The following is a 25,391-nucleotide window of genomic DNA, read 5'->3' as shown; positions in this document are numbered from 1 at the left end:
AATTTTACTGTTGTTGTGGAGTTTTTGTTTGTTTGTTTATTTTCTGATTTTAGCATTGTTGTAGGGTTAAAAAAAATATAATTCTAATGAATAATGTTAACATTCTATTTACTGAAGAAAAAATTCTTTGTAGTGTTATAATTGTGTCACAATATTCATGGGTAACAAAACAGAACATGGCTTCTGTGGAATGCACAAGATGTTATCTATTTGTGTAGGATTTTTTAAATAGCAGAAATGAAATTCAACAGATATAATGCTATAATTGGGAGTTCTTTGCAAAAATTGAGAGATATTATGAAATTGGGAGGAATGAGTGGAATGACCCCAAAAATTGAGTTTTTTTTCCTCTCCTCATGAGAGCTGACAGGTATGTCTAATTTGATTCACAGGTTTCACTAATTACACAACCTATCTAAGACAACGGTGACAAAAGGTTATTTACCAGGTTCAAAAGTGGTAGCTAGCCCAGCCAATCATATTTCAATATGTGCCGATCTTGCCCTTAATCACATAACCAATACCTTAATAATACAATACTATAATTTCAGTTTGATCAAAATCTTATTAGAAATATAGTTTTGAGAGTGTTGACCAGCTCAAACAATCAGAGGCAAGAACATTTCAGTACTATGAACGAATCTCGCTAACAATCACTCTCAATGGAGATCTTGACTGTAGGCACCAATTTACAAAGTTTAATTTAATTTAACTTAAAGCAAAAGTACATTCACTAAAAGATTCAATCATATCCAAGATCACCTGATAAATATGGATTGGTCTCACTCACAATAAAAGCCATCCAAAATCTTTACGATTTTAGCCTATTTACCAAATCAGATTTACACAGAGTTAGAAATATCAACCTCAACCGGTTTGAAGCAAAATCACATCAATAATGTGCATGGATCCAGCTCATTTTCAAATTCATGACAGATGCATGATGGACAATGAATGCTGGTCCATGCCACAAGCTCACATGGCTTTATTGCAAGGTTAGCGAGAGAAAAAAGAAGAAAAAAACTTGATGGATAACTGTCTGGAAACTATTAGCTCCTTACTATAGGTCAATCCATGCAAGTACAAAATGAATTACATTTCAATTTAAAAATAATTCATTCTGTAAAGAAAACACCTACAATAATGCTAATGACATGCTGATATTTGATCAATTTCTACTCATTCATGTCACAAATGTGTTAGTTTCTTTTCTGTTTATTATTAAGCAAACTACATTATTTTCAGTTTGTTTTTGGATTCTGTTTCTGGATAACAAAGTTATTTTCTCCAAAAAAATTCTGCCCTGTAATGTTCTAATGTAATTGTGCTGTTAGATTTAACCAAACTTCTCAAATGATATGACAAGAAAAAGAATAAGACCACTTTTGGAAAATGGAACTTGCTCATCATTAGAAATGACCCTCACAAGTTAAGAGTTAAACTGTCAACACTGATAGCTGTAGATAGAGGACACTGAAATTAATGTGCAATAATCGTTTTCTTATTTCGGTCACCATGACTTTGTCCTTTGAACTTTTGACATCACAATGTTTCTTCCTTACCCAATGGTAAACCATCCAGTCTGGTAAATGTAGATAGTGAAGAACTAGAATTATTGTGCACAAATCATTCTTCTTCTCTTAACGACAGTGACCTTAACCTCTGAGCTTTTGATTCCAAAATCAATAAGTTTCTTCCTTACCCCATATGTAAAACATTCACAAAATCTTGTAACTGTAGATGGTGGATTACTTCAGTTATTGTGCTGAAATACAAATGGAACAGACATACTGGATGAACATCACAATATATAATGTTCCACCTTATGGCAGGCATGTAAAACAGCAGAAGGGCAGTAATCGGCTGACATGCACATGATCAAATGGTTAAAATAAAAAAGTTTCATGGCCATCCACTGAAAACTAAGATTAATTGTGTTCCAAACATTCTTTTGTATACTTCATAAGGTGTCAAGACAAAAAGGGCAATAACTCTACAGATGGTGACCTTATCATGCACAAAGTTTAAGGATGTCTACTGAAATCTGTTAGATTACTTGCAGTCTCAGAATTCTGTGATGCAAAAGAAAAAGACCAGAAACATACATTAATTATGGATGCAAGTGACTTGTCAGTCAAAAGGTGACAACCATATTACTTCCCAAGTTTCTTGACAATCAAACAAAATCTGGGTGACAAGTTGTGTTCACAAATTGTGTGACAGATACCTTGGGATTGTCATGTGGATTAAATTTTTCTACTTGCAATAAGGGTCGCTGTGATACAAGATCATGGGTTTAAAAATCTCAATAAATCCATTTTCCTAAAATTTTGGACTTATTGAGAATTTTTTTTACTAAACCAGCTATTATATAAATTTAAAAGTTGATAATGTTAACAACCTAAATCCAATGTAGTTTAAAGTTTTCTTGATTTTATTTTGTGATAATTAAAATGGCAGATGCAAGTAATTAGAGATCAAGTCCAGGCTGTTTTTTTTTTAATTAGTAAAAAAGAGGGAAGGCAATGTGCTTTTATGAGCCTGATAAGTACATATGAAAAACAAACTTCTGGTAACGATTACAGCTTTCAATTAACAAAGTGGGCAATATTCTCAGCAGAACCTTATTATTTTTGCTTGTTTTTTTTTTTTTTTTAAAAGATAATTATTTGTGGGCTCTGATTAAACACTAAACCGATTGGTTAGGTCATTGGAAAATGCACTTGAAAACCATAAATGTTTACTGGCCATTTGAAGGTGGGAAGTGGATGTAAAACAATGTCACAGGGTTTCTTTATTACTGATAAAGTTAACTTATGTATTCTGATAAATGAAGTAGTCATACTGATGAATTCAGCATCCAGAGTTGACCAGATTAGCTTGTGCATAACACACCCAACTGTAAATAACACAGAACTGCATGCTACATTTGTAAATGAGTGTCCACACTGTTTGCTAAAAATCACAAGTTGAGTGAATTGTGAAAACTCAGCACATTACACTCTAGGGACCAATTGCAAATGGAGTGAACTGTGCAGACTCCAATCTCCTGGCACATTATGTGATGGCAAATGACAGTCTACACTGCTGCTAGGAATCCCAACTGTGGAGCCTCAAACCTCCTGGCACATTTTGTGATGGCAAATGACAGTTTACACTGCTGCTAGGAATCCCAACTGTGGAGCCTCAAACCTTCTGGCACATCATGTGAAGGCTGATGAGGATCTGTACTTTTCACAAGAAATATAAAGTAGACTGAACTGTAAAGATTCCAATCTTCCAGCACATTAGTGACAGCAGATGATAGATGACTCTTCATTAGGCATTGCAGTAAAGTGAACAGTGAATGCTGATCTTCACCTCATGGATGGCAGCTGCACTGTTCACTAGGAATTGCAAATAGACGGAACTGTGTAGACTCCAATCTTCCAGCACATTAGGTGACTGGATGAGGGTCTGCACTGTTAGGAATCACAAGTAGAGAGATCTGTCAAGACTGATCCACCATGTATAATGTGATAGCAAATGTGTATATACACTGTTTGCTAGGATAACTGGCATATTATGTGAAAACAGACTGGGTCTATGCTGTTTGCAGCTGGGTATATGCTATACACAAGCCAGTATGAAGGGTCTACATTGTAAAAATTCAGGCTGGGTATATGCTATACACAAGCCAGTATGAAAGGGTCTAACTTGTATCAATTCAGACTTGAGTTTTGTTGAAAACAACCTGGTTATTACAAGTCACACTCCTGACTAAATGTAAGACTAAAAACATTGACTCTCATTAAGGTAACATAATTTCCAGTTAAGGCAGAATTGGTGTAGGGATAGGTTTTTCATGCGTTGAGTTCAGCAAAACTGTTACCTTCCTTTAGAAAATGCATTGGGCCTTAAGGATCTGAAATCCATGATATACATTACTAGAAATATTTTAAATTAAACTTTTTTCTACATAATATTCTTGTTCATATGAATCAATAATGATGTTGATGTACATGTGTTATAAGAAAAACATTAATGCTGTTCTTGTACTAGACATCATTGTGTCCTTTCTCTGTTTATTCTGTCCATTATAATTAAAGTCACTCTGTGTATGTTTTTTCAATTCCAAGTAATTCATATATCCAGAATATAAAACAAGGTCAAACAATTTAAAATACAATGCCCAACAACTTTCATATCTCAACAAAGACATAAATATGTATAAAGCTTTCAACAAATTGTAGACTTCCATATAAAAAAGTCTGTAAGGAGGCATTAAGTCAACAGAACAGTAACAACTGGAAATTCCCAACCTCGTGAAATTTATCATAAAAATAAAATAAATAAATGTCACAGTGTTCCTGAAATACCCATAATGACAAAAATAACTAATGAGTAAGATTCAGTTTAACTTAACATCAAGTTCTATTTCCTAATCTACTGACTTCACTAGTATCACTCTCATTATTCTTTACAAAAAAGGAAACTTTGTCTTCCTAATAATTAATCACCATTATTTTAAACAAACAAACTTTACAGATGGAAAGTACCTATGTGCTACATCCTCTTTCAATTGTCATAGCAATGTAACAAAATAAACTGTTTTTCAAATTTGACTTTTTAGGACTATAAAGTAACCATCTGTCAGCACTACATGAATAATACACATTTACATTATGAACTACGTCTAATTCAAATATCCAATTTATTATAAAATAAACAACAGGGTTCAATTAAAGGAAATTTGAAATTATTTTCAACTTTATCATTAGCTTAACAGCGTATTTCATTATTGAACTCCATATGTAAGCAAGCAACAGCTACTGCATTCAATGTAATGCATGTACACACTATAATAAGCTCTTATCCTTACCTTTGTCAAAGCTCCCATAAAAAACATAGTTATGAGCTAATATATTTTGATGCAAGTATGTCATCTTAGGAGGAATTTACTAAACCTTGCTGAGATCAAACATTTCTTTTGTTCACTTGCTACAGTGAATGTTGGTCAGTCTCTATACTTACATTATATAGTTAAATCAATTTCAAAAATGGATCTTGTGTTTTATTTAGTACAATCATGATGGGAGCAAGAATGCACCTCCAAAGTGAAGAGCTCACAATTTAGCTAATGGAAGTTAACTTTTCTAGTGTGTACATATAAATGATGGGAACATATTTTCTGACATTGTTGGTATATGCTATTTTATGATTAATTTTATATTCACAAACTTGCCAATAAATAACTGTATTTGCTCATAATGAAGGAATTCAACTGCCAGTTGTCAGGAAATTTCAATTCTGTCATAGTAATTGGTTGTCCACAGCTTCATCTAACTGATCACACGTACAGAATAAATGAATAATGTAGTGGACACTTTTGGTCAGTATCATCAAAAAGCCTGTACAAGTAACATTTGTATAACTGACACTGTATTGCTTATTACATTGTGTAGATACTGTACTGCTTATTACAGTGGGCAGAAACTACTGCTTATTACACTGTATAGACAGTGTTCTGCTTATTACACTGTGTAGATATTGTACAGCTTATTATATTGTGTAGACACTGTATGGCTTATTACATTGTGTAGATATTGTACAACTTATTATTTTGTGTAGATAATGTACTGCTTATTACATTGTGTCAACAATGAATATATGAAATTTATGCCAAAGGCCATTATCCTGCTGCAAAGTGTAGTGTAAGCCTTAATTTAATTAGCTTGAAAATATCACCTGACAGTAAAAGTAATCACATATCCCACACTGGACTAGAACTGACACACACCAACAGCTGGCTTATGTTATACATTCACTAGTGGTTATATTCCATGGGAAAAGTACTTTCAGGGCAGTCTTTATTCCCCTTCCAAACTGTACTGATGTTTTGTATTTAATAAGCAGTACAGAATGCTTTCTGCAGTTATTCTTCAATAACAAATAACACTACACAAAGGACAGCAAAACACAAAGTATTTTATTTTAGCATTGTCTGTAGAGTCACTCCGAGTCAACTTCTGAATTAGATAAATTTTCATGGCTTATGCACTGATTTATAAAGGAAATTTGATATCTTTTCAAATTTTCTCCTTTAGGTACAAGATAAGCTACTTTACTTTTATTTTATTTACTCTTTGGGTCAATAATTTGCTCCTGTCTTCTAATGAGTATATGCAGTTAAGTGTATTAAGCAGAACAAACTTACACAGACAATGATCTGCCTGTGCATCATACAAGGGCAGATCATCGTCAGTATTGTCTGTAACTGACTCAACTTACAAGCGAATGGTATTTATAATGAGAAAAAAAAGAACAAATATGATTTTATTTTAAAGCTCAAGTTGGAATATTCAGCATTCGACTTACTTTTGTTCCTTTTCCCCTTCTGTACCCTGTACAGGACTGACAACTTGCTCATATTTGCTGACGAGCTGTGTAACTGAATGACCACCTTCCCTGAATATATCTGAGGAAGAAAAATAAGAATATCTCAATTACGTATTTAACATGATTCCTTAATAATGTTATTATACATGCCTAACTGTTTATTGGTTATATCCAGATCTGCCTGCATGTTATGAAATTCATTAAGAGTGACTGGAGACATTTGTGTGTATGTGTGTGTGATTTAGATTTTTAATGTAGCTTTAACAATTTTTCAGTCACATTGCTATAATGTCTGCAGTGTGACAGTTTATAATGATGTTTAGCACTGGGGCATCATGCTGCAGACATGTAGCATGATGTCCCATCCAGTCACATTATCCTGACACCAGGCTGACCAGTCCTAACACTAACAACTTAATGCTGAGCGTCAAGCGAGGCAGCTGTGAGTACCATTTTTAAAACTCTTTGGTACAACTTGGCGGGGTTCAAACCTGCGACCTCCCGTATCTGAGGCAGATGCTCTACCTCTGGGCCACCAGAGTGGTGGAGACAATTGAATGTTAAGTTTGAAAAAGCTTAAAAATTCCACTCACCCAATCAGTCAAGTAATGCGTATAAAAATATAAAAGTGGACTTTAATTTGATTATTGGAATGGTTGTTTTCTCGAACTTTTTTGCGACCCTTTTAACACCAGTTGTAATAAGTACAACCTGATACCTTCTCTCCATCTCTGCTAAGTCATTATTAGTATTATTAGTCGAAGCAAAGCAACTGTGTGAGCTAGATTAAAAGAAATAGAAAAACAAACTTCCAGTAGAAAGTATGGTTGTTGTTGTGGGCTTAACGCAATTTTCAGAACACGATAGGCTATTCATGACCTGGCACCCCTCCCAATAAACATACTGTTGCTATACAAACTGCTGTTGAGCTTTCTCACATACCCACACTGACTAAGCCCGAGACATGAACCCATGTGGACAGAGGTGAGATGCCCAAGATGAGTGCCTTAGATCAATTGGCCACATGGAGGCCCAGAAAGTACTGTCTTATAATGAACCAAGACTGGGGCTACAGAAAATATGGAGTTTTAATGACCAGGACCAGGTCCACCAAGGATGGGTTTTTAATGATCCAAAACAGAACATCCTTTCCATTCAAGAGAAACACTAGTCAGCAGTGAATCAGTCAACTGGAACTTTCAACCAAGAATTAAAAATTTCCATGCACCATTAAGAGTCTGAAGTGTGAATTTTCAACCACTGCAAAGATGTAGAAAGTAAATTAATAAATATTTTACTCCTGGATTTGACACTAATTTCATTTTTTTTTTTTACACTGGAAGGGGTATTTTGCTAACAAGCAAAATCTGCAACAAGAAATAGGCTGGGAAAGGGGTCAATGGGGCCACCCAGACAGATGCATGGCAGCAGGCCCAAGACAGTGATGCACTGCCTCACACTGCCCATTGACCATTAACAGTTCTCTACAAATAAATGAATAAACTTGTACAGGAATTTTGCAAAAGTATGCAAAAGTTTTTGCAAAAATCAATATTAGGAAAAACAGTTATTTACAAACAAACATCTGTAAATTTGTAAAGAAATTCTGATGCATTCTTACAAGACTGCACATAACTTATGCTAGCCTGCATTATATATTTTCTCATACAATATTTGTTTTGTTCTTTTTCAGCTATGAATTACAACTTATTCATTTTAATCCCTGATGCAAAAATGTTGCTAATATTTATCAGTTGTTCTATTGAAATCTAAGCATATTGTATTCAAACAATTTTTCTTCTGGATTCCATAGTTGTTGCAATGGGGGGGGGGGGAGACATCCCATTAGTAACCCAAACTTGTGATTTTTCCTTCATCAACATCATAGTTTGTTCTCCTTGCTGTCCTTTAGAAAGTATTTGAAAATGGAAAAACCCTGATTACACTGAATATAATTTCAGAACTATTTCTAACTGCACTGGATATCAAGTTTGTTTACAATAAAACTATTTGCAATATTTACTCAAATCCAATAATAAAAATCCAGTCTCAAGAGTGGTAACAGGCTCAGTAAATCTGATTTTAAAGATCCAGTCTCAAGAGTGGTAACAGGCTTAGTAAATCCAATAATAAAAATCCAGTCTCAAGAGTGGTAACAGGCTTAGTAAATCTGATTTTAAAAATCCAGTCTCAAGGGTGGTAACAGGCTTAGTAAATCTGTTTTTAAAAATCCAGTCTCAAGAGTGGTAACAGGCTTAGTAAATCTGATTTTAAAAATCCAGTCTCGAGAGTGGTAACAGGCTTAGTAAATCTGATTTTAAAAATCCAGTCTCAAGAGTGATAACAGGCTTAGTAAATCCAATATTAAAAATCCAGTCCCAAGAGTGGTAACAGGCTTAGTAAATCTGATTTTAAAAATCCAGTCTCAAGAGTGGTAACAGGCTTAGTAAATCTGATTTTAAAAATCCTGTCTCAAGAGTGGTAACAGGCTTAGTAAATCTGATTTTAAAAATCCAGTCTCAAGAGTGATAACAGGCTAGTAAACCTGATTTTAAAAATCCAGTCTCAAGAGTGGTAACAGGCTTAGTAAATCAATTTTAAAAATCCAGTCTCAAGAGTGGTAACAGGCTTAGTAAATCTGATTTTAAAAATCCAGTCTCAAGAGTGGTAACAGGCTTAGTAAATCAATTTTAAAAATCCAGTCTCAAGAGTGGTAACAGGCTTAGTAAATCTGATGATGCAAGATCAAACTCAATAATATTTGTGGCTTTTGCTCCTATTAAACTTGTCTGAGATGTTAGTAACATAAGCCTGTATTCCAGTTTTGATGAAACACTGGTTCCAGAGTGTGACAAGTAAATACTGATGGACACCACAGACAGACTGATAATGTAAACTGGGCCATGCCACTTGTCCTAACAACCTCATAAGCTACAAACCAGGAAATTCTGGAAAATATTTGTGATGTGTATCAAGTTACATATAATGATGAAATAAGAACCCAAAATTTCAAATAAAAAAATGTAATCCCCTCTGACTGACATAATAACTTATCTATAAAGAGGAAAATCCCGTAAACTTACATGCATTTGGTGACCCTGCTCTGTGATAGTTTCTGGTAACCCCTTCAGTAACACTAATTCCTATTCCTGATAACCTTGTTAATTTTTTCTTGTATTTAAAATCCATTTTTCCACATGGAAAAGTCAAGTCCTATTCCATTTACTAGGACTGTCTGAAAACTTGACAAAAATTACTGACAGTTCAATCACTACTGCTATATTATTATTCACTGTCTAGTTTGATATCAGCAGTCAGGGATAATCAAGTATCAAATCACTGTGTACAATCAATCTGTTGATCCAACAGTTAGTACATGATGGCAGGTAGGATAAAGGCAGGCAATACTGAATGTTGGGGACATAAGCTATTTTGGAAGCTCTTTAATTCTATTTTGAATATGAGCCTCTGGAGCAGGAACTGAGTTAAACAAGAACTTGCATTGCAAAAAGGTCTTTACATTAAACATCAGGAGTGAGTTTTGGTCTACCCAAAGCAACATAGTTGAACTTTAACAGGAATATTCACGGGGGTCTTGTTCCTTTATCTGTGCTTTGTCTGCTTGAACAACATGAAATTTGGGAAGATAAAAGACAACTATACATGAAACAAATCAGTCCAGGTTCTGACAACTCAGACCCAACTCCACGTGAACTTAGCTCTCTGCATTTTGATAAAGGACAACTTAAGATTCATATTTCCAGACAAGTTGGACCTATTCTTTTATAACAACTCTGACTAAAAGACTGCAAGACAAGTCTATAAAACATGGTCCCAGTTCCAGTATTCATCAGTGCTATCACTCTTTATACAGTATCTATCATATGACAATAAATGAGGACAGGTGCTACCAAAGCCAACATTCCTTAGTCAGCTTGCAGTTAAAACAAAACAAGATGTGTTCATATATTGTCATTGTTTCAGGATGTCCACTAAGCAGACAGAACTAAATAAAATGCCCCCCACCCCCTTAAGATGGTAAAAACAATTGTCTTTATAGAAGGTAATCAACAGTTGGATACAACTGTCTGGTTAGATGCTAATAAACAATTGTACATGTGTCTTTAAGAATCATTTCAAATTTTCCTTTATTACAGTGAATGGAGCAAAGATGAACCAGATTGGGCTTGATTCATCCCAAACCTGGGATAAGTTGTCTTTTGGGCCAAAATGTACAGTTAAAAAATGAAACATTCATCATCATGATATGTAATCATCCAAAAAACATATAGTGTGCATAGTATAGGTAAACCATCTCATCATCATGCACAGAAAATCAATTCACACCAATGTGCATAATTTTCTGTTGGGCTAGGGCTTAATGAATGTTCCTACAAGTCAAACTACAAGACTACAGTAAGACCACAGCAAGACCACAGTAATTTTGCTATATTAAGGATTCCAGTAAATCTGCTAGAAATAGATATGCCTGACCAAAAATGTATATAGAGGGAAAGGTATATAAAAAGATGTATAAAACGGATCATCCCAGTTTATTTGTAAAAATATGTGGATATAATGGAGTAAGATATGGAGTATTCATGCTCATGACCCTTCATGCTCATGATCCATTTGTGCTTTAAATACTATGTGAAGATAGATTCAAGCAAGACACAATGGCAACAATCTTGAAAAGAAAATCATGTAAGCAATCGAAGAAAGGGAAGCATAAGCATTGTGTTTGTTACTGTCTGCAAAGAAAAATCACACCAAAACTGTTCCAAGATAGCTCAACTTGAAGTCTGTGCTGAATGTACTCAAATCTGGCTTTAAAGTTTTAAAATCTGTGCTGAATTTACTCACATCTAGCTTAAAGTTTTAAAATCTGCGCTGAATTTACTCACATCTGGCTTAAAGTTTTAAAATCTGCTTAATTTACTCACATCTAGCTTAAAGTTTAAAATATGTGCCGAATTTACTCACATCTATCTTAAAGTTTTAAAATATGTGGTGAGTATATTGAGGAAGTTTTATTTGTTTAGAAGAATATTTAGCAAAAGGCAGTCATCTGATAGTAGAGAAAGACCTGGTGTATGTTGCTCGTGTGATAATTAACAAAGTCAGTAATGCTTTCTCTTATTTTTAGTTGATTGTGCTGCCTGTTAAAAACTAAAAAATAATTCACCCTGTCAGGTAAAAATATAATTTACTCACTCAGAATCATCTTTCATATTTTACTTTTCCATAATTAACTCATATTTTACTCATCCGGAAATAGCTCTTACATTTTACCACATAATAACCTCTCATTCAACATGCTTGTAATAATGATGTTAATTATCTAAGTCTTTTTTTGGAACTTATCATATGATGCTTCAAACCCCAGTTGATCAGTCAGCCCTCCCTCTCTTAAGTGTACTGAGGAACAAGCACAATGAGCTTTTACAAGCTAGATTAAAAACGGAAAACAAATTTTTAAAACTACAGCCTTTCAACAAACAAAACTGGCAATAATTGCAAAAGAAGAACCTTTATTAATAAGAAAGACTGGTAAATCTTGAATCAGCACTTGCAAAATGGGTGAATAATTTTTAATTTCCTGCCATGGCTACATTTTGATCAGAGTCACCTGTACAAAAGCACACAAGTCTTTGGTCACTATTTTTTAAACTAATTTCTGCAAAGTTCAAGGATAACAGATGTTGATAGATGCAAGAGACACACACCAGAAAACGTACCCCAATGATATAGAGAAGTATACCCCAAAATGTACCCCAATGATATAGAGTCGTATCACAAGCTCACGTGATATTTTGGCAGATGAAAAGAATTTTGATTCAGAGAAATACAGAAAACATGCACAGCAGTAGGTTTTACATAAGAAGTACACAGCCAATAAAAGTTGCTGTCATTTCCAATTAGATGGTAGGAAAATAGAGAAAGAATATGCTTTACATACTATATGTGTTACTTAGGAATATTATACCACATGGAAATAGTCATGTGTCTGTCAGGAGCGAGTTATACTGGCATGTTACCTAGATAGTGATGATGAGCAGCCTTTCCATGATCTGAAATTCATTATTAAAATGTCATTAAAGCTATACTGGAGTGTTACGTGTATACTGACGTTGTTCCGACTTGCTTGACCTGAAATTCTGTATTAATCGTGACATAATGATAACCTTTCATTATTCTTATCTAAAATTAACATTTTAAAAGCCTTTCAACAATCAACAAGAAAAGTCTTTCTTACAAAAACTAGGTGCGTGTTTTAAAAACATATATGCACTCAAAAAAGACTGAATAAGTCTTTCAAAAGGTGTATGTATAAAAATTAAAAACTGCAAAAACTTTAAACAAGTACAACAGTGGCGTATGCTTAGGCTGTATTTTGCCCATCTCCAGACAGGTTCATGGATGTGAGGTCATTGCGAGAGACTGGCAAAATAAGCATAACAGTGGGGGATAAAATGGAACACATCTGATGCTCATTAAAACCAGTCCACCAGGTTACATTCCTTTAAAAGTTAACAATGTTTACCTGCACTTCTTGCATAAAATACATAAAAATGCATGACTTATCCTTTGACTAATATTATTTATAAAAAAAACTGAAATAAAAAAATTTCATCAAAATTACTATCACATAATATGTAGACCACAGTGCCCTATATTTGGCAGCAAACTAATCTGGTTTACCATGATGCATAACATATCAATCTGCATGACCCTATTACACAATGTGATGTAGATAATGATTTAAATATAATCTGGAGATAATACTTTATACACAATTTTTAAACAAATAAATAAAAATTATACCAAATTTTTATATTTAAAAAACATAACATAAATCTTAAATCTTGACTCAAACTTTGGAGACAGATCATACATGGAGAAGGGTATACATATAAGCTTCATAGAAAATTATGGTTGGGCAAAAATACATGGCTGACATATAGTTAAAAACAGACCCAAATTCATCTGTTGGATCTAACTCAAGAGGTGTAGGTGTTGTACACAGTGAAGGAAGTGGTTGTACTCAGAAGAAACATTGCAGGAAATCACTACAATGTGTGTAAGGAGACAAGGAAGCTGACGAGTCTGAACACTACAAGCCTCTTGTGGCTTATACAACAACTAGCGATAGCAATAATGAACTATCGGTTTGCATAGCCACTTGATGTCACACCTCCTTATTCATAACACATGTACAAGTCAACCAGCACAATGCAGCATTACATTCTGACTCAAACTTTTGAACAAAAGATCCTGGTATGAATTTACAAACAAAACTTTAGACTGGACTTAACAAGCCATCTGAATAGATGCAATTGAAATCTGATTTACAACATTAAAAATCAAATTTCTTAAATCCAATATTTGTCTAGAATTACACATTTGAAGGGAGGAATTTCAATGATCCGATTTTTAGCATGCAAATGGACAAAAGTTACATTTTTTTAATATTAAAAAATATGCACATCACCTCATCAAATCCATCCTTTCAGAGTAATTTCTTGCCATGCACACTCTTCCTATATGTATCACAATCAAATTTAGCATTTCTTAGGCAATCAGTGCTGGATTATATTGGTGGCAGTCCTAATCATTGTTGATCTTAATGCTTAAGAGATGGTGTACTCTTGAGTGCAGGTTTCCTCTAGAGTAAGCCTGAACTTTCCTCAGGATGTAAAATGTTCATTTTCGTGTCTGCATTGGAATGTGGCAAAGTCAGTATAATTCTCTAGAGTCCAGCAAGAAATTTAAATTGCTTCATACCTGTGGGTAGATTCATATTGCTGACTGTCTCTGCCAAAACATCCAAGCCATCACTGAATTTAGTACGATACTTTGGTTGCTTGGATTTTGTGTTTTGGCACTGGCACGCTTAGACATCTTGACAAATTTTAAACCACAGTTTTATGCCACTTGAGCTCTTAAGTAATACATCCATAATCAGTTAACACATTCTTCCCTCTCCAAATTACTTCTGATCATACGAAGTTCCATCTAGACAACTATGAGCACCAAGGCAAAACTTACCTTGTTGAGGGAATCAAAGTCATGATTACTGTTCTATAATGTCTTTAATCCTTTCAGTAACCCAACCATAAACCATTAATGTCTTCAATCCTTTCAGAATTACTTATGCTCACATACAGCATAATCCACCTTGACAAATTTAAAACAATGAAGTCAGCCAAATGGATCAAGGGTGAAATTAGCAACAATGTCTTGCCCTGCTTAAACCATTCAGTCACATGATCACAGGCAGTACTATTGTAAATGTATTAAACTAGAACCAAATTGTGAAAGAAGTGGGGAAAAAATATTTCTTTTCACTAATAATATTGTGTGCTGGAGATTTTGGAGATTTTAGTGAGGGATGGAAGGACAGGAGACACCCCTAAACTCAGGAGAAAAACACTCCAGTGTGGGAGGTTTACATGTATTTTGTGATTTGATTGGCTGAAATTTTAAAATACTGATCAATCATATGTCTTAAGTCTAAGTTTAACCGTAAGACTTAAGTTGATGAAACAAGTCTGATCTCTCCATAAGGTCACTTGGCTCTGTCATGAGCAGCAGAACTTGGTAAAATCATGCCAAAGAAGAAATGGTCACACTATGTAAACCAAACACAATCTTCAATCCCAAATTTTTGTTGTTGCTCTTTTTGCTTAGTGAAAATATCAGTATCTGTAATAATGACTGGTTCCAGTCTCTAAGCAGTTTTCTCAAGTCCCAAGGTACAGTCACAATCACATTATTACATTAGCATGTATAGGTATATGCATTCAAACACTGAGCTCAGGACAATAACAGCTTAATGTATACCTGCCAAACAGTGTTGCGGGTTTTACAAATGTTTTGATTTTCCTTGGGGAGTCAGTCCACATGACCCCAAAATGTGACAATGTACAAATGAAAATAAGTAATCTACTCTTATAAGCCATATAGAAAATATTGGAAATACAAATCTGAATTTAAAAAGCATATATTACATTTTCAAATGAAAAATATTTGGTAAATTTAGCATTAAGATATATCATCACCACACACATACAAGTGCACATGCTCACGTGATCAAAACCACAGACATTATGTAAAAAAGTTACCATGTTTCCAATTTAGAATCTACTGTATGGTGGAATACAATCTTATGGAAAACCATTTATTTTAGTGGTTGGAGGGACCCTGGATATTTTTCCAAACCAGGATACTTGTTTTTTCTTTTTCCTTAAGCAGAGATTCCGTTACACTGGCATAATTTGGTTTTTTACAGACAATCGGTCTCTTTACCAGAAAAAGATGAGGCTGTCGGTATTCATATACCTAGAAACTGTAAAAATGTTTAAGTCATTAAAGTTAACTGCCTCAATATCAAAGTCTGTAAGAAGCCATCCTTCTATTCATTCAGTTGTAGTTGTATATCCCTCCTCACTCTGGTCAATGATCTTTGGCAAAATCGTCATCAGGAGAGTCAGCTTGTCACTTTGAGGGATTGCAAGGCAATGCTATTTGAAGCAAGATGAAACAAAACAAATGTAAGCATTCCTCTTTCTGTCATAGAAGTTAACCCTTTAAGCCCCGATCCCGTCTGTAGGCGTGATCCGGTTTCTGCATTCAATGGCCGATCCCGCCTGTAGTCGTGATTTTTTTACTGCATTCAATGGCCGATCCCGTCTCCAAGCGTGATGAATGTGTGTTAGATTCAACGTCTCTGATTGGTTAGAAATGGATTTATTCCAAGAACTAACAACTATTAAACCAATCAGAAATGATTTTACTTTCATTTGCGGAAATTTGAATTGTTCAGAAGCTAAGGGCTCCTGTTTTGAAAGCGGTTTAACTACACGTGTTCTGGTCATGAAAAATCGTAAATGATGGCGGACGTAAGAGTGATTTTTGATGAGAGCAAAAATGAGGAGTTTCTCGGGTTTGATCTTGAAAATACTGAGCAAGCTGAGGAAAGATATGTTCATTAGTTGGATATTTTGTGAGATTTCGATTCGGACATAGAAGTTTCTGAGATTGAATCGTCCGAAGATGAGGATGCTGACAGCGCTGATGATCGAGTTCTTGCGGATAAACGTTGCACATAATTTTGTAAATTCTGTATAAATAAGTCGTGAAAGACTTGGACAAATAGGGAAAAAAAATACATCACTGTGTAGACAAATTCATTTGCAATAAATGGTGAAACTTTCTTGGATTTTAATTGGATATAAGCAGAGAAATTAAGGTAAGAGTGAATGCATGTGCACGATGTTTACAAAATTTTCAAACAGGTAAAAACTCTGGGGCACACGCAGCTAGACACAGCTTAGCGCTGCTGGGGCATAGCAGCAGTGATACTGATAACGGGTCTGGGGCTGAATGAGTTAATCCAAGCAGTCACTTTCTGCTTCATTATGCAATGCAATCACTTCTATTTTGCCATTATGGGATTGCAGACTATATGCAAAATTTACTTCTGAAATTCAGCAGTTTAACAATGTAGAAAACTATAAAACTGAAGATTTGACATTGGATGTGCTCCAATATACATGGGTAATTTTACGCTTTGCAAAAAACATGTTATAAAAAGAATTGCACTTACTTAAAATTACAATCGACAGATATGTAAGACTGATCTTTGCAAATCATGAAAAATTAAAGTAATGGGGTCACAAGGTTGGAGCTAATTTGTTGTACTAAACATACAGATATGACCTCCTAGCTGACTGGCATACGGATAATATCCAAAATTGGATAGTCAAATGCCAGATAGCAGAGTTGCTTATTTAGTGGCTATGGCACAGAGTGCTTCATTCTATTTGCATCTGTAATCATGGCACAGTGTTTGAGAAGTTCACATTTTTAAAGTACTGGGCATTATGGAATTTAATTTTTGTATACCAGTGGTGCTTTTTTTCCCTCTTGTTCAAAATAAGTTAATAACCACATGTTTGTTTGATGGGCGGGGGGTTGGCTTGGTTTGGATTTTGCTGGTTTTTATTTATAGATAACTCTTAAATCATGTGATCTAGACATGCTAACCAAATTTTAACGGTACAAATGCTAATCAACTGATCTCATCAGTACATGGTTTATCACTTGCCAAGAGTAGAAAAAATTATGTTGTAAAAATACTTTTGGGGTAAGAAAGTAAAATGAACATATTTCTGACCTTTACAGGAGCTGCATTCAAAATCAACAGTCTCAAAAGTCAATACCAAGACACTTAATGTAGCTATATGTACCTGATTCATTTCACACGGACTACTTAAAACGAATTAGAATATTTTAACTATATTTAATGATGCTGACCATAAAATTGACTGAGTTACAGATAGGATAAAATTCACAATGCTGTATGGAACAAGCTATGGTGTAAACCCATTCCATCATCATATCATCACTGTCAGTCACCAACTTAATCCCATTCCAATATACCATCACTGTCAGTCACCAACTTAATCCCATTCCAATATACCATCACTGTCAGTCACCAACTTAATCCCATTCTATCATCATATCATCACTGTCAGTCACCAACCTAATCCCATTCCAATATACCATCACTGTCAGTCACCAACTTAATCCCATTCCAATATACCATCACTGTCAGTCACCAACTTAATCCCATTCCAATATACCATCACTGTCAGTCACCAACTTAATTCCATTCCAATATACCATCACTGTCAGTCACCAACTTAATCCCATTCCAATATACCATCACTGTCAGTCACCAACTTAATCCCATTCCAATATACCATCACTGTCAGTCACCAACTTAATCCCATTCCATCATCATATCATCACTGTCAGTCACCAACCTAATCCCATTCCAATATACCATCACTGTCAGTCACCAACTTAATCCCATTCCAATATACCATCACTGTCAGTCACCAACCTAATCCCATTCCAATATACCATCACTGTCAGTCACCAACTTAATCCCATTCCAATATACCATCACTGTCAGTCACCAACTTAATCCCATTCCAATATACCATCACTGTCAGTCACCAAATTAATCCCATTCCAATATATCATCACTGTCAGTCACCAACTTAATCCCATTCCAATATACCATCACTGTCAGTCACCAACTTAATCCCATTCCATCATCATATCATCACTGTCAGTCACCAACTTAATCCCATTCCAATATATCATCACTGTCAGTCACCAACTTAATCCACACACAATTAACAATTCTGGTTCAGAGTTCACTTATAAAGTAAATAGTTCAAGTGATTCCATATTTAGTTTTAGTGACTTGGTGTGAGAGAAAGCCTTCAACTTCTGCAGGTTTAGATCATTTGATCCCTTATTATAGTGGTGTCCCAATCATAGGACTGTAAACTGTCCCTTATTATAGTGGTGTCCCAATCATAGGACTGTAAACTGTCCCCTTATAGTAGCGGTGTCCCATCTACTGAACTGATAACTCTGTCCCCTCTAATAGCGGTGTCCCAATGTTAGTTCTGAAAACTGTTCCTTATTGTTGTGCTGTCCCAATCATATGACTGAAGACTGTCCTTTACTGTAGTGGTGTCACAATTGCTTAAAATCAAAACTTGGTTTCTTGCAGTTGACTTCCATGTGCTTAACTGTGAGAATAAAATTCCTGATAATTAAAGGGTGCGGTGTGTAAGTGGAGACCTGAAAATCCACTGACCAATAAATTAAAAAAATTGCATGAATACACAAGCCAAATGTACTCCTGAAATCATCAAATCAATAAGTAGTTCTATTAATCAGGGGAGGGGGCATGTGGCTACAGAAAGGGGTATATTAATTGATCAATACTTTGATGGAACATCATTGTTATATCAAACCTGCTAACCCTAACATGATCATCTCAGTAAGGCAGCAGATATTTTTTCCGTAAGTTTGACCAGTTTACAGTAAGGTGAAACAAAACATCATGTACTGATATTGTTAAGTTGGAAAACGTATTTAAAAAGTTTGGTATTCCAAACTAATGCATCGATGGTAAGAATTATGTTCATCTTAAAAACCTTATTAACCTCTATTCAAGTTGCACAAACTTCAATATCAAACCCTATGCAGCTCAATAGCAGGTTTCCACCTCTCAACCTGACATCAGTACACATGATGGCAATTGTAACTCCCACCATACTCAAAAGAACATGTCCAAAAAATTTAACTGTGCCCTTTCCTGCTTTTATTCAGAACAATATGAATATTCCTTTTTATTCTTCTGTAGTCTTCTTTTATAAGAAGCTTATTTTTTGCTTTTGTCTTTCAGGTGTAATGGTACCAACTACATGTACAGAGCGAAAGGTGTAGGGAACAGCGTATTCAGAAATAAAACTACAAAACTAGCTGTGCCTGGTGCATTATAAAGAGTTTTACTTTCTGTTAGGGTTAAAAAAAGTTAAGCCTCTTGGCAACATGTGAGATTATGTAAATTTCTATCTAGATCATAGTTTGTATTTTCTATGATTTTTTGAAAATGTGGTACACATGACTGAAAATGTGTCTGTTGTGACAAGAGAACTCTTACCCCTGTCTAGTTCCAGCAGAGTTATCTCTCTTAAATGCAATGGAGTACCTGGTTCTGCCCTTGTCAAACTGACAATCTAACATTGTTCTCTATGACAGTGTGTGACATGCATGCTGAGGTAGGATAGAAAGTATATTTATTTCACAAAACATTAGCATTGAGGTCTATGGAAAAACAACTGGTACCATGATAGCTTAACATGTATCGATAGCTGGACGCCATTAAAAAAATTCTATAATCAATAATTTGATCATGCAGACGCTTTGCCTTTAAAAGTATGTGCAGTTTAAAGCATCCGAGGTACAACTATAAAGTTAGCTTGGGTCTCTAATTCCACTAACAATAATGTGAATCTCGGATCCAAATCAAATATGGATGAACCAATTACCCAGATTTTACCACAACAATCATATTTCCATAGTTTTTCCTTGTATTCGGTAAATATGTATTTTAAGGTAATTTTCATAAGACTTACGGCAAAACCGTACAGGTCAGCAGGTCTGTTATATCAGTGTGGGTGAGATACTTAACTGAAAAACATGTTAGATGTGTCCAATATGTGAAAAACTTGAAAATGGTAGGTAATGAACAACATCAACAACAGATCTACATTTATGATAGGAATACAAACCAGTCTAGTCATTTACCCCGGGAAAAAGAACCAGTCTAGCATGCAACATTTTGGTATTATTAAATTTACGGTGGATCCAGTGCTCACTAAGGCGTGTTTCACTGTACAATACACATTCCCTTAATAAAACTTTGAGGAACTTAAACATAGACATGAAAATGAAAATTCGCAGAAATTCTAACTGCTGAAAATGATGTAATCACCATCTTTAGGTCATACATGCATCTCAGTATCTGTGAATGCAGGTAAATAAATAATAAAGCCAGAAACTTACTGAGTTCTTTATCTTCGGGTTCTTTCAAAGGCTGGACGCTGAACATACTAGTCTGAGATGGGACCATTGTGGGAGTGTTGACTTCTTTCTCACTCTCGCTAACTGGTGGGTAAAACTGTGTTGCTGTAACACACATAATGTCAAACAAGGCAATTAGGAAGATTGAAATCGTTATGCTTTTAAACAAAACTAAATTTTTTAACAGTAGCCAACAAAAACTAATAAGTGCAACCAGCTTACTTTACACAAACACTGAAAGCATACCAATCTTAATCAGCTTTACATTAAAAAAACGTCAAAGACAGTAAGATGTACTAGTTTGGAAGAATTATAGCTACTCAAAGCCATGCATATACAGTTTAATCCCACTCATATGACCTTGAAATATCTACCACTTACAGTTTAATCCCACTCATATGACCTACAAAATATATACCATATAAAATTTAATCTCACTCACCTGTCCCTGAAATATCTAAATAGTCTTTTGCATCAGTATCATACTTGTGAAAAAACCCAGATTTGATGTCATTCAATGGCATATCAGGGTCTACACCAATGAAAAACCATTAATTGAATGAACAGTGTATAGTCTGATCCACTGGGATATCAGGGTCTTTATTGTTCACTAAAACCATTAACTGAATGAATAGTGTATACTCTGAGCCAATGGCATATTGTGCAGCACTGATATAGACTGACACTGTTAGATTATTCACATGTAGACATTCAATTTATTAAAGGTAATTTAATATTAAATCTATTGCTCCAACAGTCCTTGTAATTTTTGAAACTTTCTGCAAAAGATCTTAAACACGAAATAAAAAAATCAGAATTCTCCATGTTATAGTTCATTAATTTCTTCTAAATTTGGCAGAAATTCCGAGGGGATCACTTTTGTACTATTCTGTAAATGTTGCTGCTAAATTTCATTGTGCAGGATGATTATTTGTCATCAATATTTCTTTATCAACAAGCACAATCTCATGCTCAAACGTTTTGTGATTAAGCCAAATGGATTTATCCAAGTATTTCCAAATATTTATAATAGGCCTGGTGAGTAAACCGTAGCAAGGACAACAATCGAGATATACACAGTAAGTCTGGCATTGGACTTGTAGCATAGAATACTGGAGTAAAGGGTTAGCAAAGACAACAATCCAAATGTTCATTATAGGGCTGGTGTTGAACTTGTGGGACTAAACTGGACATAAATGCTAAGGGTTGCAAAAAGAACATTTCTAATCATGCTAAGTCCTATATATGGACATGAAGAGAATGTTTCTAATCATGCTAAGTCCTATATATGGACACGAAAAGAACATTTCTAATCATGCTAAATCCTATATATAGACATGAAGAGAACATTTCTAATCATGCTAAGTCCTATATATGGACACGAAGAGAACATTTCTAATCATGCTAAATCCTATATATAGACATGAGAACATTTCTAATCATGCTAAATCCTATATATAGACATGAAGAGAACATTTCTAATCAAGCTAAATCCTTTATGCTAAGTCCTATATATGGACATGAAGAGAACATTTCTAATCATGCTAAGTCCTATATATGGATTTCTAGTTTTCAGTACCATGCTACTAATGGCTATGGAAACAATTAACTTCTCTAACTTTCCGCTTGCATTCTACAGCATAAATTAATGCCCTGCAGATTTATTGATAGTAGCTTAAAACTAATCCAGAGCAATACACCATTAGGATTTTTTATGAGAATGGGAGTTCTTACAAAAATGCAGATAAAACAGCAAGCTTTTTTTAAAAGATGTACAATAAAAATTCACAAGGCAAACATGTTAGAAAGCAAAAATCAAGGTGTAACTATCATAATGAATGTATCTGTAAAGACAGTTTACTTTTGAATTTGTGAAAATTTCATATTCACAAAATTATGATTCAATTAAATGTATGCTGAAAAGTTGTTTCTCTGATTATATACATAAAAACCAGCCAGATGTTATGAAGCACATGTTAAGTACAAATTACAAAGTGACTGCATTGCAGTGGGAGAATTGGGGTGTTAGTGGTTTGTTATTTATGTCAAAAGCAATTAGTAATTAGCAAACATGAAATTAAAGGCATGCTTTATTTATATTATCCTGATAAAAGTGCACATGTAAAATGTTAGAGGCCTTCAGAAGTCTATGCAAGATTCTATAAAATGTTTTATAAACATTATTACGTCATTCATCATGCTGTGTTTGATCAATGTGAAAACTAAAAATATTCAAAGTACAGGGAAACTTCAATAAAATGGCCTTTCATAATATGACTTCCTTGACAAACCAGCAACATTTTAGCCACATAAGGCCTTTCTAATAAACCAACCCCTCTATACTGGCCACCAATTAAACAAAACCAAAATATTTGCCCAAACAGTGTCCAATTAATGGAAATTTCACTGTACAATTTGTTAGTATTCATGCAAAGACAAATAACTGACTTGCTGTGACAATAAAAGTTAGGGTGAGCAAACTGGGACCTTCTTCATTTAAGACTTTGCACCTTTGTGAATGTTAAAGTCCAATCTAATATATTTTAACCCTGACCCAGCACTGCACATGATATCTGTATATATGGTCAAATAATTGTCAAGAATGGGTCCACTTCTAAAAATCATAGACTATAATCCACCTGTGCATAAAGTTCTTTCAGATTTCACTCCATACAGAGTATTAATACCCTACAAACAAACAAATGCCAGCTTGCTTAACTGCAACAATATGATCATAACGCTGCACAATGTATGCACAATACAATGATCCAGTTTTTATACTGTATGATAGAATCTATTAGGTGAAAATGGGGTGCTTTCTTACCAGCTAACAAATCACTGCACCCATCAAAATGCTCAAATTTTAATACATTACTGATTAAAAAATGAAAGGTCTTAGTGTGAGTTAACAAGTTCACATATCAGGCACCAGTTAAGGTAAAATGAACAAATAGGTCTAGTCCACATCTGGGGTAAAATGAACAAATAGGTCTAGTCCACACATGGCCATCATCATGTACACATACTGTAATCATTCTTGTTGATCCTGGTCAACTTATTTTGGAGACACAAAAAAATAAACAAAAGCTTGTGTAGTAAAACAGTTCCTAATATACAAAAAAATGAACAAAAGCTTGTGTAGTAAAACAGTTCCTAATACACAAAAAAATGAACAAAAGCTTGTGTAGTAAAACAGTTCCTAATATACAAAAAATGAACAAAAGCTTGTGTAGTAAAACAGTTCCTAATATACAAAAAAATGAACAAAAGCTTGTGTAGTAAAACAGTTCCTAATACACAAAACAATGAACAAAAGCTTGTGTAGCAAAACAGTTCCTAATATACAAAAAATGAACAAAAGCTTGTGTAGTAAAACAGTTCCTAATATACAAAAAAATGAACAAAAGCTTGTGTAGTAAAACAGTTCCTAATATACAAAAAAATGAACAAAAGCTTGTGTAGTAAAACAGTTCCTAATATACAAAAAATGAACAAAAGCTTGTGTAGTAAAACAGTTCCTAATATACAAAAAAATGAACAAAAGCTTGTGTAGTAAAACAGTTCCTAATATACAAAAAAATCTGAAAAGTATTGTGCTAACTGGGTTAATAAGAACTTTAAACGGATTTGAAAATTCATTCAGCGAAGAAAAATATTTGCCAAATTTTCGCACAAATTCCCATGGATATTTATATTTAGTATTATAGTTGCTAAAAAAAGTGTGTCAGTGCATAAGTAAAGGCACCATCAAAATCTTTGGTTTTTTATTCTGTCACTCAATATATACACATACCAGGTAGGAATGACACAGCTTATTGAGCCCAATTTCCTCAGGCCATCCCAATCCCAAATGATTTTAGCTTAATTTCCTCAGGCCATCCAAATCCCAAACAATTTTAGCTCAATTTCCTCAGGACATCCTGATTCCAAATGATTTCAGCTCAATTTCCTCCATCCCAATTCCAAATGATTTCAAAATAAAACCTATTCAGGAACTGGACACATTCTTTTCAAGCTGGAACTGAATTTTAGATGGACTAAAAAAAAATTCTTATTTCTACATCAGTTACATTATATGATATAAACCAATGAACAAGATTTACTGGGTTTATTGCACAAGTGAATCATAGTCATGACTCTGAAGAGTACTGCCATGTCTTACTGACCTGTATATTGATAGGTCAATTTAAATATACCTGTATTCCAAATGTCTGTTAATGCCAACCTGACAGCTCCATATCCGTGACCACCTATTACATAACCAGGACAAAGGAGGTTAAATTCTACTTCACCAATCAATTTTGTATACATGATGAACTAAAATGGTCCTGGTTGATTTTAATACTGTCCCACTCTTATTCTGATCCCCTCACCAGTGGCTTCTCATCTACATAGCCAGCATTCCTGGCAACAACGAGCGTGTGTATAAAATGAAGGTTATGTATGAAAGTATAATTTTCTCCATGTAAAGCTCCAAAAGATACTAATTTTACTGCAAAAGTCATGATTCTGGCTGCTTCATTTTGTATTTTTGTATTTTCTTAAGTTTAGTTTTC

At 34.4% G+C, this 25,391-nt stretch overlaps 1 protein-coding gene across 1 annotated transcript in view; it reads right to left on the bottom strand.

The window, feature by feature from the left end:
• LOC149796047 (rho guanine nucleotide exchange factor 12-like) overlaps window positions 1-25,391 on the bottom strand; it is a 344,172-nt gene that overhangs the window by 80,831 nt on the left and 237,950 nt on the right. Inside the window, exons 23-27 of the mRNA XM_089965965.1 lie at window positions 25,032-25,085; window positions 20,818-20,940; window positions 12,417-12,449; window positions 6,358-6,457; window positions 3,872-3,904 (exon numbers count right to left, since the gene is read on the bottom strand). Of these exons, the coding sequence (XP_089822091.1) occupies window positions 3,872-3,904; window positions 6,358-6,457; window positions 12,417-12,449; window positions 20,818-20,940; window positions 25,032-25,085 (343 nt within the window). The remainder of the gene's footprint in view (window positions 1-3,871; window positions 3,905-6,357; window positions 6,458-12,416; window positions 12,450-20,817; window positions 20,941-25,031; window positions 25,086-25,391) is intronic.

This window comes from Sinohyriopsis cumingii, chromosome 7, assembly GCF_028554795.1.
Source record: "Sinohyriopsis cumingii isolate HCF-2022 chromosome 7, ASM2855479v2, whole genome shotgun sequence".
Classification (NCBI taxonomy): Eukaryota; Metazoa; Mollusca; class Bivalvia; order Unionida; family Unionidae; genus Sinohyriopsis; species Sinohyriopsis cumingii.
This window is presented reverse-complemented; position numbering and strand designations above follow the sequence as displayed.